This window comes from Schistocerca cancellata, chromosome 11 (assembly GCF_023864275.1).
Source record: "Schistocerca cancellata isolate TAMUIC-IGC-003103 chromosome 11, iqSchCanc2.1, whole genome shotgun sequence".
NCBI lineage: Eukaryota > Metazoa > Arthropoda > Insecta > Orthoptera > Acrididae > Schistocerca > Schistocerca cancellata.
Window position 1 is genome coordinate 106,208,601 of NC_064636.1, and position 21,569 is coordinate 106,230,169.

The 21,569-nt window shown below is 41.9% G+C and overlaps 1 protein-coding gene across 1 annotated transcript; it reads right to left on the minus strand.

Moving 5' to 3' along the window:
- Nucleotides 1-846: 846 nt before the first annotated feature.
- Nucleotides 847-3,305, minus strand: LOC126108991 (zinc finger protein 708-like). The gene has a single exon (XM_049914393.1). It carries the CDS (start codon nt 2,776-2,778, stop codon nt 1,438-1,440), a length of 1,341 nt encoding a protein of 446 aa, XP_049770350.1. The 5' UTR covers nt 2,779-3,305; the 3' UTR covers nt 847-1,437.
- Nucleotides 3,306-21,569: the final 18,264 nt, after the last annotated feature.

The following is a 21,569-nucleotide window of genomic DNA, read 5'->3' on the forward strand; positions in this document are numbered from 1 at the left end:
TGTTGCAGGCACGTCACAGTAAGGAAAGTATGAGTATATAAGCAGATCAGAGAGCAACACGGAATTATTCTAGCAGTGATATGAGTTACAAACACGTAAATCTAATGACCTAAGTGACTTTAACAAAGATCAAACTGTTCTGGGGTGGTTGTATGCTACCACTGTGAACATCTGCAAAAACTTGCTGAAAGCTCATAAATCCACAACCTGATGAAAAGGGGTAGAACATCAACATCTCATCACAAAACATGGAGATCAGTGGCTTGCTTCCTCTGTAAAGACAGAAAGGTGGCAATATGTAGCATATATAATGACAAAAAGCAATGGTGGTGTAGGCACACACATTTTGCAACACACCATGCAGAGCACATTGTTGAACACGAGGTTCCACAACATATGGCCAGTGTGTGTTTCAATAAAAAATTTTAAATCACAATTGCAGTGGGCAAAGGATCATTAACACTGGAATGTAGGTCAAGGTGAATGTCACCTGCCAGGATGAGTGACATTTCCTGTTACACATGAAACAGTCACATCCAGATATGCTATTACATGGCAGCACATAAGAGTAATTCACTTGGGACACCATGGGACACGTGTTAGTAATCAAATGCATCATAACAGCTGTAGAGTAGATGACTGTTATTGCAACTCCCTATTTTCCTTCATGGAAGATGTGCACTCAGATGAAGTCTATGCAATGCAAAATTTTCGATGTTATTTATTCCAAAGGTGGACCAACAAGCTGTTAAGCAAGTGATCATATTATTTTAGCTTACAAGCATTTATATGTCATTATAAAATATTTATTAATGGAGAATTAGTATTTAAATAACATAGTTGGTACATACTATTAATTGCATACAATGCACATCTCTTGACAAAGCATACCTGAATAACATAATTGCCATAATCATTTCTGGTTGGCTGGTTTGGGGAGTAAAGGGACCAAGCTATCGGGTCATCAATCCCAATAATCTCCAGTTTAGTTTACCAGACTGAATGAAGAATGTGCTGTGAATATATTTTGCTGTCACTGAACATATAATGCAGAGCTGCATGTGTCATATAATAACTATTTTTTCGATTAACAAGCAAATGCATCACAATTCCTTTGGGTTACAGTGAATACTTTGTGGTGCTTATAATTACTGACATAGCTTAAGGATTTGTCCAATAGGAAAAACAGCAGCATAAATGACATTTCTGTCTACAGTTTGGTACTGCAAATTCATCACACTTCATGTTAAGGATTTTTATATTGTCACACTATCTGTGACCCCTGTATAGTAGACATTGTTGCATAATTTTCACAGTTCTAGCACATTTTAATGTTATTTTACAGGCATCACAAATTTAATGTGTGTCTGCAATATTCTTTATTCTATAGGCATTCAGGGCACCAACCAGAGACAACAATCAGCTTGAGGTTATACTTCATTGTGGCTTCTTTCTGATGTGAAGTAACGCATGTCTCTTGAGCTTTCCCAACTCAGCAAAAGATTTGCCACAAGTATTACATTTGTGAGGTTTCTGTCCTGTGTGAATCAATAAATGTTTCTGGAGATAACATGAAATAGCAAAAAATTTGCCACAAATATTACACCTGTAAGATTTCCTTCCAGTGTGAATAAATGCATGTCTCTTGAGACAAATTGACCAAGCAAAAGATTGGCCACAAATATTACATTTGTGAGGTCTCTTCCCAGTGTGTATGAATGTATGTTGCTTAAGATAACCTGACCTAGCAAAAAACTTGCCACAAATATCGCATTTGTATCTTTTCTCTCCAGTGTGAATTAATGAATGTCTCTTGACCTTACCGAACGCAGAAAACGATTTGCCACAAATATTACATTTGTAATGTTTCTTTCCAGTGTGAATTAGTGAATGTTTCTGGAGATAATGTGAAGTAGCAAAAAATTTGCCACAAATAGAACATTCATGGGGTCTCTCCCCAGTGTGTAACATACTGTGTCGCTTGAGAAGACATGACCTAGCAAATGATTTGCCACAAATTGTACATTCATGGGGTCTCTCCCCAGTGTGTACCATACTGTGTCGCTTGAGAAGACATGACCTAGCAAATGATTTGCCACAAATTGTACATTCATGGGGTCTCTCCCCAGTGTGTAACAAAATATGTCGCTTGAGGTAACCTGACCTAGCAAAAGAAATGCCGCAAGTATCACATTTGTAAGGTTTCTCTGCTGTGTGAATTAATTTGTGATTGTTGAGATTACCTCGCACAGCAAACGATTTGCCACAAATATTACATTCATGGGGTCTCTTTGCGGCAAGTAGGAAAGCGTGGGCACCAGCTGAAGATAAAGTTCTATGACCACTCGATTTCACCGAATCATGTGTCATGCGGGCGTTAAATGTGTCATTTAAGAACGTTTCTGTAGCCTTCAAAGATTCCTTATGTGAAGATTGCTCAGTGTGTTCTGTGGGAGAATCTTCTGGTTCACTACCTAAGAGGACACTGTTTGAGTGTTCACCACTACAGCCACTCTCATGATTGCCAGCAGTTAGTAATCGACGATTCTCACCCATTCTCAAATGTTTTTTCAAGTTAACATTACTCTGAAATACCTCACCACACCATTTGCAAACATACATAGGAGGTTGCATGCCATCAATGTGCATGAACACATGCATTATGAGTCTGTATTTTGAAGGAAAGCTCTGTAGGCAGAAATTACAACTAAATACATTGAATTCCTTTTCCCTCATACTACATTCATATGTGGTGCTAAGCGAGCTATCATCGTCCATAGTTAATTCTTGTGTATGAGTACCACACTCATGTGCTGTCTTCTCTCTGCCTCTCTCCAGCTCATTCTTGACCAGTCCATGATGAACAGTTTCTTCAAACGAAATGCCACAGCTCCCACCAGTACTTTGAATCAATCTGAGGAGTGAGGAGGAGAATGTTAAATATTGATATATAAAAGGCACAGAAACTATATATTTCAGCGTCCAGACATCCAGCACTATAGACCACAAGTAACAGACATAGGTGCATACAAAATTACATATTCAGTAAATGTTAGCTATTTAAAATTATAATATTCTACCAGAAAGAAAGAACTGATGAAGTAAAGGTGGTTTAAAAAGAAAATAACAAGAGGAAATTCAATAATAATCAAGCTGAGTCACTGATGTTTTAATTTGGAATTTTCACATAAGAATTTAAAGATTTAACTTTCAACTGTTACAATTCTTTTAGTGTTCCTCTTCCATTGTAATAGCTCTGCATGTACCTTTGTTTTGGAAACACTTTTGGAAAGAAATTGGTACAACCACCAACCGTTATTTCTAGAAATAAAACAGAATTTTTGCCGTTTGACTCCTAGTGGGTCAAGAAGTAGTGCAAGCTCCATTATTTTTACTGGATATGAGGTGTGTTTTTTTAAGTAAGTACCGTTTTGAAATTAAAACAGATGTGCTAAGATATTTCAATAATTTTATTTTTACATGAAAGCCTGTACCTTAATTATGCACTGACGTCATTACAGTCTGATTATTCATTGTTTACATTGTGTACTAAGTGTTTGAGATGCCTCCGATAATCATGAGTGCACAAAACCAAACGTTTAGACAGTGTATTGACTTTCCTTGAGCAGTACCACAACGACGGTGATGATTTCTTCAGGCAAATTGTTACAGGTGATGAAACATAGGTGGCCTACATCACACCAGAATCAAAGCAACAGTCCATGGAAATTGAGCAAGGGCATCGTTTTGCTGCAAGACAATGCCCATCTGCATCTGGCGAATCAAACCAAAGATCTCATCACATCTTTTTGATGGGAAACTCTAGATCATCCTACGTACAGCCTCGATCTTGCGTGCAGTGACCACCATTGTTCCTGCACTTGAAGAAACACCTAGGTGGTCAGCATCTTCAAGACGATGATGAAGTCAAAACAGTGGTGATGCAGTGGTTAACAAGTCTTACAGACAGCCATTTTGGAACATATGTACATCTTATAATTACATTTTTCCCTGAGGTATTCGAGTCTCTTCATTATCTACCTGGCAATAGTGACAGAGTAAGAGAAAATAAGCAAAAAATATGATTTGATGTTTGTGTTGGGGAGGGCACTAAACTTGGGTAGTTCATGCAGCAATGTTAACCATACTGCTGTGGTGGTGTAACAGTTGGCATTTCTGGCTAGCAAGTAAGAAGACCCAAGTTGGAGTCTGGGCTGCAGCACAGAATTAACTTGTGAGGCCATGTATGCTCCAGTTTTTTTCCATTTATTCTGATTGTAGCTTCTGACTTCCTGCATGATCTTGGATAGATATAGTTTTGTTTGGCATGGTATATAGCAAATTTCGACTGTTTTTCAAAAATTAACTGGTATCATACGATTTTTAACTTAATTGGCATCGTTGTGTGTAGCAGATTCCAGAAGTTAACAAAAGAATCACTAAATATTGTCTTAAATTTTTGGATTGTTTTCATTCAACTAGTTACAAAATGTATTTTCTTACACATGGAAACGAAGCAACTGAATATTAAAAAGGAACAAGGGGAAAAATGCAAATAAGGTTCCATATAAGTACTTCCCTACGCTTCTTACGATTCCAGAAATAAAACTTTTAATTATCATTGTTACACTGTGCCATTCTTTCTTCAACAACCAAAAATAAGAAACAGAATTTCTGTAAAACCTGAAGGATAAGTAAATTTTGATCTTAATTACCAATTTTTTACAGGTCAGAAAGTAGACATGTAAGTACTTGGTCCTGGTGTCTGTAATACATTTAATTTTTACCCCACACTTCAGCAGCTTTTTTGACAGGTACACCCATAAAACCCAAAAACTAATCAAACAGTGGTCATGGAAATGCACAACCATTTTATCAACACATGTAGTACAGCCTGGAGAGTAACATTGTTGATGGTTTACAGTACATCTGTCAAAAAGTTTGACACTTTGGCAGTTGGCTTTATTTCATTCCTTTCTATCCTTTTTTCTTTCTTTCCTTCTCTCGATTCGCAAACTAAGGAGCTGCAGTTTTGAACAAAAACAGTTTCTTACAGTACCGTGAAAAATATTACATCTAATTCCACCTAATAATGGATTATCAATGCATTTGATACTAGATTTGGAGACTGCTGTGAATACAAGAAGCCTCTAAAAGCTTTTATATCAGAAACATCAATATCATGCTCAAAAGATCTATTCTTTTAAACATGTTTTTATATCATTAAAATTTTGTTTGATCATTGTTAAATCTCATCTAAAATATATTTAGCCGAAAGTACACCTGTTTACTTGTTGAACTTCTGGAGTCCTACCCAATACTTTACCACTAATTCACAGGCCAGGAATTCACAGGAGAAACATTATACTGTCTTCTACCAACATTGGTTGGTAGCTGTGCATTTCTCCATTTCAAAGAGTCCCTGACCATAAAACCTTGAATCATGGTGATATGACTTTGTTCTCTGTTGTCATCGTCGTCATTATCATCCAGTTTGGGTTCTGAATTTGTATCACCACCAGTTTCTATCATGTAATCTTGATGAATATGACTGTAATCTAGAACATCATCAATCACTTATGCTGCTCCTATGTTGCTGACAGTTGGACGCATAGGTGTCCCATCCTTGGCCACATGGACGGGACAGCTAAAATGAATTTCTCAAACACCTCTACTCGCTGCACCCCAACATACAGTTCACGATGGAGGTGGAGCAGGATGGTGCCCTACCATTTCTTGATGTTCTGGTGAAACGGAAACCTGACGGCAAGCTGGGATACAGTGTGTACACAAAAACTACGCACACTGATTTGTACCTAAATGCCTTCAGTTTCAACCACAACTCCCAGCATGAAGGCATTTTGCGCACACTTGTTCACAAGGCACGATCGATCCGCGATCAGGAGAGCCTTCCAGCAGAACTGCAGCACCTCGAGACATTTCGGAAAAATGGTACAACCAAAAGCGCTTGTCTGCGCCAAGAGAACAAGAAGAAGAAACAGAAGAACACAAATCATTGGCGTGCATTCCGTTTGTCGGAAACACCTCAAGAGAAATCGGTAGAATCCTGGGGAAACACAATGTGAAATGTGTATTACGACCACCTGCAAAAACCTTGACTCTGCTGGGTTCAGTGAAAGATGACCTAAGCCTTCGAAAACCAAATTTCCTGTCAGTGCGGATAATCATACATTGGGGAGACAGTCTGCACTGTAGAAGAGGTGTGCCGTGAACACAAGCGCAATACCGGATTACGCCAGGCCCCCACATCAGCCATGGCTGACCATTGTTTAGAGAGTGGCCATACTATGGACTATGATAAAACAAAAATACTCTGTCAATCCTCCTACTTCTGGGACTGTGTTACTAAAGACGCCATCGAAATCCGACTACAGGACAATCTAATTAATAAAGACAGCGGCCTTCAAGTTAGTCAGGCTTGGAACCCTGCACTCAGTCTGGAGAGAAAGAGGACCGCCCCTGACGGTGGCAGCAGGGAGACTGCAGCCCCTAGTTCAGACCCAGGCGACGCTTCCCCCACCACCTCCAGTAGCCACCGCGCCAGCCGCACCAAAGACACCAGGAGAGGAACGGTGGAGGGAGTAACAGCTAATATATATAGGGCGGCGAGAAGAACAGCACAGCATTCGTCAGTAACAACCTGAAGATGGCAGTGTGTATGTCTGCCGAAATATTGTGGAAAATTACGACGCTACCCGGTCGGATACCCGAGAACAGTTCAAATCTTTTAACTCGTTTTTAAATGCTGGTTGGCTATCTGTCAGACTTTAAATGCTATTTAATAAATGAACAAAGACTTCTGTGGTGGCATAAGTCACCTCTTTCTGTGCCAGTCAGATTTAGCTCAGACTAGCTAAGATCATGCTTTCCTCTAGTGTTGAAAAAGGCACTTAGCTATTATTTTTTAATTGGGATCCATTATTAACAACCAATTTCGTAAGTGAATATATGTAGTTTGTCGGTACTGTGAATATCCATAGTTCCTTAAACATCTACGAGGTAACCTTAGGTGGGCTCAAACTATTATTCTCATGACTCAATGTTGTGCAATGAATACATTCTCCCTTAATGATGAATTACCCCAAAATATGAAGCCATATTAAAGCAATGAATAGGCATAGTTGGCTAATTTATTGATAGGTTTATCACCAACATCTGCAATAACCCAAATAGCATTAGTAGCTGAACTCAAATGTTTCATCAGATCATCAATGAGTTTCTTCCAGTTCAATTCCTCATCAATGCACATACACCAGAAATTTTGAATATCCTGCCTTATCAACAGTCTTTTGTTCAAAGTCTATACTGATCAATGGTGTTATGCCATTTACCGTACAGAATTTTATATGCTGTGTTTTCTCGAAATTTAGTGAGTCCATTTGCAGAGAACCATATAATAGTCTCCTGAGAGACATTTATAATTTCCTGAGAAAATTGTTTATTCAGTGCATTATTACTATACTAGCATCATCGGCAGAAAGAACTACTTTGTATCTTCATGAATTTGAAGAGGGAAGTCATTAATATATTTGAAGAATAATGAATGACCCAAGAATGAAGCCTATGGGACACCTCTTCAGTTAGAAGATGGCTGATTTTTGCAGACTACTGTACTGTTAATTTCAACGTTCTGTATTCTTTCAGTTAAATATTAACGAAGCCATTTGTGCACTGTCCTACTCATATCACAATACTGGAGTGCATGTAAGTTATTTCATGATTCACACAGTCAAAAGCCTTTGAGAGATCACAAGAAATCCCAGTGGGTGATTGTTAATTTAATGCCTGATCAGTGAGGGCATATATAGCCTTTTCTGTTGAAAAGCCTTTCTGAAAATCACACTGTCTTTTGTTAATACGTAATTTTCACAAATATGTGAAATTACTCTTTAATACGTTACTTTCTCCAGAATTTTGCAAAATGCTGTCAGAAAAGGATGCTGAGCAGTAGTCATTAGCATCAGACTTATCCCCATTTTTACACAATGGTTTAAAAATAACATTTCAGTATATCTGGAAAAATGTCCTGTTTCAGTGAGCTACTACATATGACTGGGAATGCTAATTATCTGTCAGAAACAGCTTTTAGTACTTTGTTGGAAATGTCATCAATTCCATGCGTGCTTTTACTTTTGAGTGAATTTATTACCATATCAATTTCAGTAGGAAAGGTGGTTTGAATTTCTACTTTATCAAATTGCATAGGTATTGGCTCTTCCATATAGAGCCTGGATCCTATTTTCTTTACAACACTTAAAAAGTCATTAAACAAAATATTGTTACCTTCTGACTTTTGTTAACAATTTTTTTTATTGAGTCTGATAGAAATACAGGCTTCCTGTGGTCTCACTGTTCATGTTTCTCTTAAAAATAATCTAAACTTTTTTAATTTTGCTATCACAGTTAATCGCAGACATAATGCACATCCTTCTGGACTATTTAATAACTTTTCTTAATAGAATGAAACGGTTTTTGTAATGTTTGACTGTTTCTGGATCATTACTCCTAGCTATAAGATGAGCTGAAAAACCAAACAAACTGGTACACTTGCCTAACATCATGTTGATTCCCTGCAAGCATTCAGAAGTGCTCCAAAATGACGTGGCGTGGCCTGAACTAATTTCTTATGTAGTGCTGGAAGAACTGACACCATGATTCCTGTAGGGCTGTCCATAAATCCATAAGATTACAAAGGGGTGGAGATCCCTTTTCAACAGCACGTTCGAAGGCATCCCATATGTTCTCAATAATGTTCATGTCTGAGGAGTTTGGTGGTCAGAGAATGTGTTTTAAGTCACCCCACCCTCTGGCAATTCTGGACATGTGGGGTGACACATTGCCCAGTTGGAATTGCTCAAGTCCGTCTAAATGCACAATGGACATGGTGAATGGATGCATGTGATCAGACAGGATGCTTACATGTTACCTGTCAGTTTTATCTCGACGTCTCAGTGGTCCCGTATGACCAATTATACACACCCCACGCCATTACAGAGCCTACACCAGCTTCAGCAGTCCCCTGCTGAGACACAGGGTCCATGAATTCATGAGGTGGTCTCCACACCCATACATATCCATCTACTTGATACAATTTGAAACAAGACTTGTCCGACCAGGGAACATGTTTACTGTCATCAAGAGTACAATGTTGGTGTTGACATGTCCTGGCGAGGCATAAAGCTTTGTGTCACGCAGTCCTAATGGGGGCACAAATGGGTCATATTGATGATGTTTCGTTGATTGGTTCACACACTGACATTTGTTGATGGCCCACCTCTGAAATCTGCAGAAATTTGTTGAAGGGTTACACTTCTGTCATGTTGAACGAATCTATTCAGTCGTGGTTGGTGCCATTCTTGCAGGATCTTTTCCCAGCCACAGCAATGTTGGAGATTTGATGTTTACCTGATTCCTGATATTTACAGTGCACTTGTGATATGGTCATACAGGAAAATCCCCACTTCATCGCTACCTCAGAGATGCTGTGTCCCATCGTTTGCGCAACAACTACAGTGCTACATTCAAACTCACTTAAATCTTGATAACTTGCCATTCCAACAGCAGTAACCAATCTAACAACCATCCTAGACACTTGTTGTCTTACGAGCGTAAGTCTATTATTATCACCAAAGTAGTTATAAAATTTTATTGTAATCAAATAGGGAACATAGAAGAACATTTTTGACAGTCTCCTTGCGTTTGAACACACTTGGACCAGCGTTGTACAAGCTTCCTGATGCCCTCATAAAACAAGGTTCTCAGTTGAACTGCGAGCCAAAATTGCACTGCTTCTTTCACTGCTTCATTAGAGGGAAATCGACGACCCCTTAACACATGGTTTGAGTGGACCAATCAAGTGATAAAGGGGCCGTATCGGGACTATATGGAGGACGATCCAGTACTTCAAATTTGAGTTTCTGCAATGCTTCAGCAGTGTGGGCAGCAGTATGTGAATGGGCAGTGTCGTGCAACAACACAAGACCTATTGACAGCAATCCTCGGTATTTCCTTCGAATTGCAGGCTTTAGCCTGGCAGTAAGCATCTCACTGTAACAAACTGTTTACTGTTTGGCCCCTTTCCCCATAATGCTCCAGTACTGGACCTTGTGCATCCCAAAAAACCGTAAGCATCCGTTTTCCTGCGGATGGATGGGTCTTGAACTTTTTCTTGCATGGCGAATTTCGATGTTTCCATTCCATACTCTGCCATTTACTCTGTCTCGTAATGATGAATCCATGTTTCGTCATCAGTAATGATCCTGTCTAAGAAATTGTCCCCTTTGTTACCATAGCGGTCCAAATGTTTTTTGCATGTCCAAGCATGTTTGTTTATGCAACTTTGTGAGTTGTTTTGGGACTCATCTTGCACAAACTTTATGAAACCAAAGTCTACTCTGGATGACTTCGTAAGCAGAACCGTGACTAATTTGCAGACGATTGCCACTTCATCAATAATTAATCGTCTACGAAAATAATCTCACGTGAACGCTCAATGGTTTTTTTCATTTGTGGCGGTAAACGGTCGTCCAGTTCCTTCATCACGATTAACACTTGTGCGACCATTTCTGAATTTTTCAATCCATTCATAGACACCCCATTGTGGCTGTTCCCGTACTGTATCTTAAGTCTTCGATGAATTTCAGCTCCTGATATGCCTCCCAACCACAAGAAACTGATCACTGAACGTTGCTCTTCTCTGGTTCAAATAGACAGCGGGGTAGCCATGATTAACAGCATGGCAGCAATAATGAAACTAACCTAGAAGCTTAAAATGTTTAACTATATAACAACAAATAATCAAAGCATGCGTCATCAACGACAGTACTACCAAAACAAACAATAATATAACTACACTGCAGATAATAATTGATTTACGCACGTATATAGGAGCTGCCGACTGCAGTGAGTTGTTCTGCCTGCTTAAATATCTCTGTATTTGAATATGCATGCATATACAGTTTCTTTGGCTCTTCAGTATTCATTCCCCTTTTCTGTTTACAATGTATTTTTATCCCTTTAGTATGCCACAGCATTATAGATGATTTCTAACAATTATGTTTCTGTTTTCTTAGGGAAACCGTTTCCACATATATTCATAAAGGTATCATGAAACAGGTTCAATTTTAAATTAACATCAGCTTCCCCATACACCTCATCCCACTCCGTTGCAAGCTTCCCTAACATTTGCAATTGTTAAATCGTTAATTCAATGTACTGTTTTTGGAGGACTGTTTTGTGTAACTGTGTGGAGCTATATTGTAAATAGCTGGGCATCGTTACCAGAAAGGCCATTCTTAACAGGAAAAGTTTTTATTTGATTAAATTTATCTTGGGTCTATAACAAAACTACCAGCGTACTGCTTTCCTATACTACACGAGTAGGAAAATATTTGATGTCCAATTGAAAGAACCACATAACACTTGAAAGTCGTTCTTTCTATTGGACTCTTTCAGAAAATCTCCACTGAAATCCCACAAACGATAATTTGCTTCCCTCTGTCTGACAGACAGCACAACAAATTATCCAAGTTTTTCAGAAATAACTGAAAGTTGCCCAAAGGGGACCTATACACCATTAGAATTACAAAAGTACCATAATTTAGTTTACACTCACTGGCACATGCTTTTTATGTTGCTCCACACAAAGGTTTTTAGTTTATAAATTTTTCACACCATGATAAATTTCAACATATATATCAACTCCTCCCCTCTCCACCAAGTCTCTACTTACATGCGCTGAAAGCTCATATCCACCTACATATATACCTTTTCACATCTATGACGATACGATGTTCACACAGGCATAGTACATGTATCTCACCCTCAGTTTCCTAATAGCTGAACAAACAAGAAGCTCATCTACTTTGTTTTTTAATTCCCTGATATTATGATGCAAGACAATAACATAATTTTTTGCTGTACTTTTATGAGAATTTTGTGATACACTAACATTCTTCACCGTACTTTTATGAGACACTTGTGAATCTTAACATCTGTAATACCCACATGCCAGAGCTCATTAAGCTTAGTATCATTCAATGCTGAATCATTGGACACCGTTCTTAGCCTGGAGAGGACGTACTCCCATGAGTTTCTGTGACCCCCTCAAAGATTTTGCTACCATCCAACCCATTTACCCTTCCCTCTCCTACTGAGACGCAGGCCATGCCTTGTGAAGTCCCACCTATCAGTATTATCAACATGAACAAAACCCATGGCCGACAAAGTAGGCACCCAAAGCAGCTGATCTAACTAAATATTGACACTCCTGGCAAAGCTCTTCAATTGGGGCAAACCTAACTGCATGAAAGCAGCCACTAAGCCCACATTTCTATGGTTCACTGGAGATGCTGCTTTTTCCAGGTCGCACTCAACACTGTGGCCCTGATCCCTATCAATATTGTTTCCTGCTTCACATATGAGCATACTCTGTAAAACCCTTGCACAAGATCCTACACCCTCTTCCACTTGACTAAGACACACATTGGGCTTGAAAAAACTTGTAATATATGACATGTGACAGGAAACAAGAGTGCTTGCTTGCACAAAATTTGTGCTTCTGTACATCAAGGAGCAACAAGTGTTGCCTGCAGAATGTCAGCTTTCACACTCTTCGCCTCCCCTCCATATTTTGGGGGAACAATGAGAAGCCTTTGGCCTATTGTGGCTTGGACTGTGGCTCTAAGCTCGCACTTTCAACACTGTGTCATTTCCACCAAAGGTGCTTTCAGAGTAGCATCATAAGAAGCAATGACTAACACACAGACACTGATCGTTGACAAGGTCCTGTGGTAATGCTCTGCTTAATTCATGCTGCTGTTGGCATGGCTTTGCAGCTTTTTTGATACATTCACTTGTGCACGCAGGATGGAAATGTGTGTTTGCAAAGAGAGCAGGGATTTTCATTGGTTATTACTGCTATTTTTTTCCCAAGTTAAGATGACTGGGTTTCAAGACACAGTGCCAGCAGAGGGTGTTATATACAAAGTTAACGAATTTCATTATCACCTTAAAAACAATGCCAAAAGAGAAAAACTTATCAGCACTGCAGACTTCAAAAGCAAAGGCATCTGGTATTTGACTATGAACTGTACCAAGAATTTTTGTCCAAGCACTGTCAAAGGAAACGTGTGTCCAAGAAACCAAGTAACAAGCTTCATGGGAAAATATTAGTGGATGAAGAACTAATTAATTTCCATAATTTCCAGAAAGTCGTTGTTTGCTGTCCTATACCGGAATTATATGACCATGGGAAGAATCCTACAAGGCGAAAGATAGACGATGCTATAAATTGCAAGATTGCTTTCACAGGGGGCCACCAATTCAGAAGAAGAATTCTAAAATCTTTCGGATACACATACGAAAAATGAACTGATGAAAGATGCAGTCTGTTGGAGAATCTGATACTTTAGTATCCTGTTATACTTCTCCGAGAAAAATTCATGGCATCAGGAAAGGATATCACTGTTGCCCTATTATTTTGGTAAGATCTGGCTCAATAAATATCATGCCATAAACCACATCTGACATGATTCAAAGGGCAATGGTGGGTTGAAAGTACTAATTGGCAAAGGAAACGCACTTACTATCTGTCATGCAGGATGATCTGCAATTGGCTCTACCAAAAGTTATTATTTATGTCCTGTAAATCCAATGATAATCATGAAGAAATCAACAGTGATGTACTTAAACACTTCATATTACCTGTACTGTCTTTTCAAATAGAGTTGTGTGATCATCATGGATAATGCCAGTTTTCATTCAAGCATAATGGAGAAAGTTCCCAGTTCAAGAAAAGGAAGAGCGAAATTCCACAGTAGCAGGAAGAGGAAAGTAACTCAATTTAATGTTGCTATAGCAAAGTGGAGATATTGGATAAAGTAAGGTGTCATTGGCATCTTTATAAACAATAGAAAGAAACTGATATCTCAGCAGCAGAAATGGACCATGCGATCGTGAGACTGTCCCTTACCACTGCCAATACAACCCGAAATAGAACATGTATGCCCTAGTGAAATGGAAGGACGTTTCCAGAAGTTGCACAGTCAGAATGAACAATGTTCAGAATTTATTGGAGGAAGCAACTGATATAATGAAACACTGGATTAACTGTGTAAAATTTATAAATGTGGGGCACAACAGCCACCAGGCATACACTGCCTGTGCTGGTTTGTTTGTTGGTGTTATTTGTGAGGAGCATAAGATCCACCTTTTCTGGTTTCTATTGAGATCAAGACTAACTGATTTGATATTCAGGTAACCAAGACTGAAATGGCTTAAACTTAAATAGATGAGCAGTAATAAAGATTTAGCTGTATTATATCTTCTAAAACACAGAAGAATATATTAGTAGGGAGAGGTTGCATTTCACAATTTCTTAGCATTTTCTGGATGCAAGGTTTTGGAGCTATTATAAATAGTTTGAAGTAAGTCATTATCTGAGTCTATTATCCTTACTGTAATGTGCTTCTTGCCAGTTTTGGGAATTACAGTTTTCAAATGAGTGTCATTTAATATGGTGGACACCATGGTCTGATTGTATAGTTTGCTGCAATCGGCTCGGCAGGTGGGCCAAAGTCTTTCAACGAATGGCGACTATGCTGTGCAGCAAGCACATGGTTTAGGGAAGTGAAGAAAAGGTAGACAGGGTGCCATTTACACTTATCCCTCTAGTCACCATTGTCACTGCTCGTAATACAGTTCGTCTACTTTTGATAAAAAAAAAATAAATATTTAATTTGATATTTAGTTTCTGCAACATTATATCTGGATGAAGTCATTTCTAGGGATGATGGGATTTACTTGACTTCTGTGAATACTCTGAACTGGCCTTGAAAGGCCTAACATTACCAACCAACTGCCACATCACCTTCAGGCAATAGGTGTAACTGGATGCAGTTATGGTGGGGCATGTAGCACTCTCTGAGCTGTAGCCAGTTTTCATGCCCAGAACCACCCCTCTACGTCACGTTGCTCCTCAATTGGACTCAAAAGTGATGATGCACACCACTTGCCAAAACCAGATTATCATCCATCGAACTACTAGCCAAACCAACAGGTGTTAACACTGGCATGGCAGAATTCTGAGATTACAGAAAGAAGATTCCACATGAGAAATGACAATTATGTATATAACAGGTTTGCAACAAATGTCTTATCACTACTTGATAACCAAAAGATATAAAATCTATGTTTTTTGCTGGCCTCTTTTCCCATTGTTTGGGCTAAGCCCCCATGTTTATGGAGATCTCTGCCTTATATAGTAACTTCTGTGACCTATCATGGTATTAATACACCATGCTGGTTGCTTCTTATACTGGTATAGACTTTGGTGAACAACTGATAAAATATGTAAAAAGTTCTTCATTGTACAAATGTTTTCAAGGCCTCTAGTAGCACAACGTTATCCACTAATCACCAAAATTACAACTGACACCAAGCTGTATGCAAGACTCCTGCTGTGGCCCAGGGAGAGAGGAGGCAGGAGGAAATTGGCCAAGATGGGGGGGGATGGGTAGATGTAGGGGGGTTGGGGAAGAGGGGGTGGGGTTGGGTAGATGTAGGGGGGGTTGGGGAAGAGGGAGGGGCGGTGTTGGCCAAGAGCGGTGGGGTTGGGTAGATGTAGGGGGGGTTGGGGAAGAGGGGGGGCGGTGTTGGCCAAGAGGGGTGGGGTTGGGTAGATGTATGGGGGGTTGGGGAAGAGGGGGGGCGGTGTTGGCCAAGAGGGGTGGGGCGTGGGTGTTGGGTAAGAGCGGTGGGGGGTGTTGTTGGGTAAGAGGGGTGGGGGGGGGTGTTGTTGGGTAAGAGGGGTGGGGGGGGTGTTGTTGGGTAAGAGGGGTGGGGGGGTGTGTTGTTGGGTAAGAGGGGTGGGGGGGTGTGTTGTTGGGTAAGAGGGGTGGGGGGGTGTGTTGTTGGGTAAGAGGGGTGGGGGGGTGTGTTGTTGGGTAAGAGGGGTGGGGGGGTGTGTTGTTGGGTAAGAGGGGTGGGGGGGTGTTGTTGGGTAAGAGGGGTGGGGGGGTGTTGTTGGGTAAGAGGGGTGGGGGGGTGTTGTTGGGTAAGAGGGGTGGGGGGGTGTTGTTGGGTAAGAGGGGTGGGGGGGTGTTGTTGGGTAAGAGGGGTGGGGGGGTGTTGTTGGGTAAGAGGGGTGGGGGGGTGTTGTTGGGTAAGAGGGGTGGGGGGGTGTTGTTGGGTAAGAGGGGTGGGGGGGGTGTTGTTGGGTAAGAGGGGTGGGGGGGGTGTTGTTGGGTAAGAGGGGTGGGGGGGTGTTGTTGGGTAAGAGGGGTGGGGGGGGTGTTGTTGGGTAAGAGGGGTGGGGGGGGTGTTGTTGGGTAAGAGGGGTGGGGGGGGTGTTGTTGGGTAAGAGGGGTGGGGGGTGTTGTTGGGTAAGAGGGGTGGGGGTGTGTTGTTGGGTAAGAGGGGTGGGGGGGGTGTTGTTGGGTAAGAGGGGTGGGGGGGTGTTGTTGGGTAAGAGGGGTGGGGGGGTGTTGTTGGGTAAGAGGGGTGGGGGGGTGTTGTTGGGTAAGAGGGGTGGGGGGGTGTTGTTGGGTAAGAGGGGTGGGGGGGTGTTGTTGGGTAAGAGGGGTGGGGGGGTGTTGTTGGGTAAGAGGGGTGGGGGGGTGTTGTTGGGTAAGAGGGGTGGGGGGGGTGTTGTTGGGTAAGAGGGGTGGGGGGGGTGTTGTTGGGTAAGAGGGGTGGGGGGGTGTTGTTGGGTAAGAGGGGTGGGGGGGTGTTGTTGGGTAAGAGGGGTGGGGGGGTGTTGGGTAAGAGGGGTGGGGTGTTGGGTAAGAGGGGTGGGGGGCGGTGGGTAAGAGGGGTGGTGGGGTGTTGGGTAAGAGGGGTGGGGGGTGTTGGGTAAAAGGGGTGGTTTTGGGGTAAGAGGGGAGTAAGGGCGGGATCGGGTAAGAGGGGCGTGATCGGGTAAGAGGGGCGTGATCGGGTAAGAGGGGCGTGATCGGGTAAGAGGGGCGTGATCGGGTAAGAGGGGCGTGATCGGGTAAGAGGGGCGTGATCGGGTAAGAGGGGCGTGATCGGGTAAGAGGGGCGTGATCGGGTAAGAGGGGCGTGATCGGGTAAGAGGGGCGTGATCGGGTAAGAGGGGCGTGATCGGGTAAGAGGGGCGTGATCGGGTAAGAGGGGCGTGATCGGGTAAGAGGGGCGTGATCAGGTAAGAGGGGCGTGATCGGGTAAGAGGGGCGTGATCGGGTAAGAGGGGCGTGATCGGGTAAGAGGGGCGTGATCGGGTAAGAGGGGCGTGATCGGGTAAGAGGGGCGTGATCGGGTAAGAGGGGCGTGATCGGGTAAGAGGGGCGTGATCGGGTAAGAGGGGCGTGATCGGGTAAGAGGGGCGTGATCGGGTAAGAGGGGCGTGATCGGGTAAGAGGGGCGTGATCGGGTAAGAGGGGCGTGATCGGGTAAGAGGGGCGTGATCGGGTAAGAGGGGCGTGATCGGGTAAGAGGGGCGTGATCGGGTAAGAGGGGCGTGATCGGGTAAGAGGGGCGTGATCGGGTAAGAGGGGCGTGATCGGGTAAGAGGGGCGTGATCGGGTAAGAGGGGCGGGATCGGGTAAGAGGGGCGGGATCGGGTAAGAGGGGCGGGATCGGGTAAGAGGGGCGGGATCGGGTAAGAGGGGCGGGATCGGGTAAGAGGGGCGGGATCGGGTAAGAGGGGCGGGATCGGGTAAGAGGGGCGGGATCGGGTAAGAGGGGCGGGATCGGGTAAGAGGGGCGGGATCGGGTAAGAGGGGCGGGATCGGGTAAGAGGGGCGGGATCGGGTAAGAGGGGCGGGATCGGGTAAGAGGGGCGGGATCGGGTAAGAGGGGCGGGATCGGGTAAGAGGGGCGGGATCGGGTAAGAGGGGCGGGATCGGGTAAGAGGGGCGGGATCGGGTAAGAGGGGCGGGATCGGGTAAGAGGGGCGGGATCGGGTAAGAGGGGCGGGATCGGGTAAGAGGGGCGGGATCGTGTAAGAGGGGGGGATTTAGCGTTCTTTTGAACTTGGTATGCATTTTTCTGCAAGTCTTGCGGCCTGTTCTGTGTATCTTGGGGGATCAGTACCACTTCTTATTAATTTATTTGGTTCATGTCTCACAGTTACAATCGACATTATTCCTCTGAATTTAAATCACATCTGGTCTAAGATTACAAAGGCAGATCTGAAGGAGTGGAGACTGTCTCTTATAAAGGTGTCAAGCGAATTTTACCTGCTTTTTTAAGAACTTATATCTTGTGTTTATTTTTGACAGGTTGGATGTTTCAGTACTCGTTCTTGTTACAACAACCTTGTAGTCACTAATGCCTTTATCTGCCACATTGTTCCCTGCTTGGTCAGGAATATTAGGCGGTCAGGCTCTGTTGGGTTGAGTTGTTTGGGGAGGAGATCAAACAGCAAGGTCATCAGTCTCATCGGATTAGGGAAGTAAGTCGGCTGTGCCCTTTCAAAGTAACCATCCCAGCATTTGCCTGGAGCGATTTAGGGAAATCACAAAGACCTAAAGCAGGCTGTGTTTTCGCCACCATTTACGCAGTGAGTGGGCTCCTGAAATAATTGTTCCAAAAACGTCCTGACTGCCGTCTCAGTTGTACTGATGTCATTTTATGACTAGCATCAGCATTCGTGTATTTTCACCAACATACCGAAGGTAGATTGAAGTCACCACCAACAATACTTGTATGGATGGGGTACCTATTTGAAATGACACAAGTTTTCTTTCAACTATTCAGCAACTGTATCATACAAGTCAGAATATTGGCAAAAGGAATCAATTATTAATTTATTCTGGTTGTCAAGCATAACCTCTGCCCGTACCTAACTCACAGTAACTACCTACTTCCATTTCACTCCAAGGTAAACAACTACAAACAGCAATGAACACTGGATTCCTTCCTCTCCTTTGAAGTCATATCCTAAAGAAGTGCCATTATGCACCTAACATTGGATCTCCCAGATATGAGTAATACCACCCTCCGTGAATACCCAGATCTTGAGGGTCGAGAGGCTTCCTCTGAAACAGGGCAAGCGACTTCATCTGGCTCATGGACTTAACCAGCCACAGACATCACTTGAAATCTGTTCATCAGATGAACTGGGGAGGTTCTCTGATTGGCCCCTCGGAAAGTCTTTTGCTGCCAGCAACACACTGGAATGACTTCCCACACAACCACAAGTGAGAGGTCAACCTCATTGTGGGCAGTGACTGATGTGGCCACAGTAGTAGACTGATTGTGCACCATATGGGTCATGCTTGATGTCCTGTGACTGAATACAACACTGCCAGGAGCTGTGAGCTAAGAGTCGCCAACTCAGCTTGAACCTGAACCCAGCATTAATGTTTCTATCCATAAAGCTGGCATGACAAATACACAGTCACACATGATATATAGAAGTTGAAACGAAGAAACACTGACGAAATTTAAAATAAATTGTTCTTGTGATAATGTGTCAGCTCACAGTACTCTGATACACTGCTGCTGTTATGAGTGCTACCATTTGACTGGGGTAGCTAACTATTTCAAGTTATTCTTGAAACACACACAAAAAAAGGGTGGTGTAATGCAAACAGCTCTTCTATGCACCACACAGTTAATAAAGTGTACAGCCGTGCCTGATAAATACACAGGTGTGCACAAAATATGGGAGCTGAAGCTACATAATAATAATAATAATAATAATAATAATAATAATAATAATAATAATAATAACAACAACAATAGCAGTACCAGTAGTAGCAGTAGTAGTAGTAGTAGTAGTAATAATTAGAAAAATATATTTCGAGTAGTTGATAGATAGTTCACTTGTTTGTGAGAAAAACTTCAAATGGTAAGGATGTCAAGTCATGTATCAACAGTCCCTGCAGCTGATGCCAATAAACAGAGAAAAAAAGCAAATAAGCTTAACTAACAGTGCGTGCTTTCCTTATAGGTGAGGTGAAGTGGTTGCAGCAGCAGCAGCAGCAGCAGCAGCAGCAGCAGCCACTTGATGTCAACATAACACTGTACAACCAAACCTACTGTCTGAATACCAGTGGCTGCAAGCACATCAGTGTCAGTATGATATGAAATGGGAAGTTCTACTCAGTGGTAGTATTCGAAAACCATCTATTTAGTTATGTCAATGTTATGTTATCCATGGATGAATAATGCTAACTACGTGGTGAGTCAATGCAGATTTCAGCTTTGTTCCACAGGAATGTTTGATCTCAAGCCACGATACCAGGTGAACATACAATCACTGGAGGGGACCTTCCTGGTACAGCTAATATATTTAACAACAGAGAGTGCACTCATCTATGGGAGCTGACTTACATGAGTAATGAATGCCAGCTATGCAATACAGCATGATCTTAGGTGCTGGAAAAGATTGCAGTCATATCTACCGATTCTATGGCACACTGTGCAGTAATCTACTTTAGTTAGATCACCAAAGCTCTACACACATTGGAAAAAACCATAGCTCAGCTCCATGACACATTGTGTGGATTGACAGTGGTAGAAACATATGATTCAAAACTAGCAGGTGTGGGCTCTGAATTAGAATCTTGTTTAAGTTTAACATATCCAGCTATAAGTAACAGTTTATAAAACCCTCTACATTCCAATGTAAACAAATAGATACCACCATAACCAAGTAGACGAAACAGTCTCACTACAAGGGTCTTGTTGTAACTGACTGTTCCTGCAATGATCGTGGAAACCAGAATAACAACATGAATGGATCATACTTCCTGATATTACAGGTTTCTGTTATTGAGGCTTTGTGCTAGGCGAAAATAATCTAGTTCTTATGCTGTTTACATATCCTGAGGGAGTCTGCTTCGACATGTACATATTTTTTTCAAGAACTGTTTCAATAAGAGTATCAGCTCCTGCAGGAGATTTTGCATGGAATTAAGGGAGTAACATATCAGACATTCAGCAGAAGCAGTGATATTCCAACACCAGAAAAAAGACAAACAGCAAATTTATATTTGGTGACGTCTTTGTGGAAAATCGGGTATTTCTGCAGATATTTCTGCTTTGGTCACCATGTGCAATTTTACATATTTTATTTCAGAGAGACATACTTCCTTAAGGATCTCAAAGCAGATGCCCCAGGATAACACAAACCTTATTATTGCTTTCAAAAAGGGCAATCTGAATTTAAAGCGTATTTACCAAGCACAGGCTTTCTGGTTATAGATAAAACCAGGAAACTGAAAAAGGGTCAATAGACATAGAACTTCAATGACATTCATCATGAAACCCAGTCTATCAAAAAGTAACTTAATCAGCATACTGTAGACTAGAGACAAAGCTGCGCACATGTTGCACATTTATTCACAAGGCACAAAGCACATTCATTTATTTTGACAGAAAAATTGAGATAATCAACACTAAATTAATGGAATAGGAAAGGCCGAAAGTGCTGTAACACACTATTGACAGAAGCAGAAAAGGAGGAGGAGGAGGAAAAGAAGAAGTCACAGTAAAGACTGTTACTGATTACAGTAATACTGAGTTACAACAGAACATGTGGGGTCATCAGGACAAAACCACAGATGTTAGGTAAGCAC

Bases quoted from the DNA above. Each gene is read 5' to 3' on its own strand.
- LOC126108991 (XM_049914393.1), bottom strand. From the start codon at position 2,778: ATGGACGATGATAGCTCGCTTAGCACCACATATGAATGTAGTATGAGG.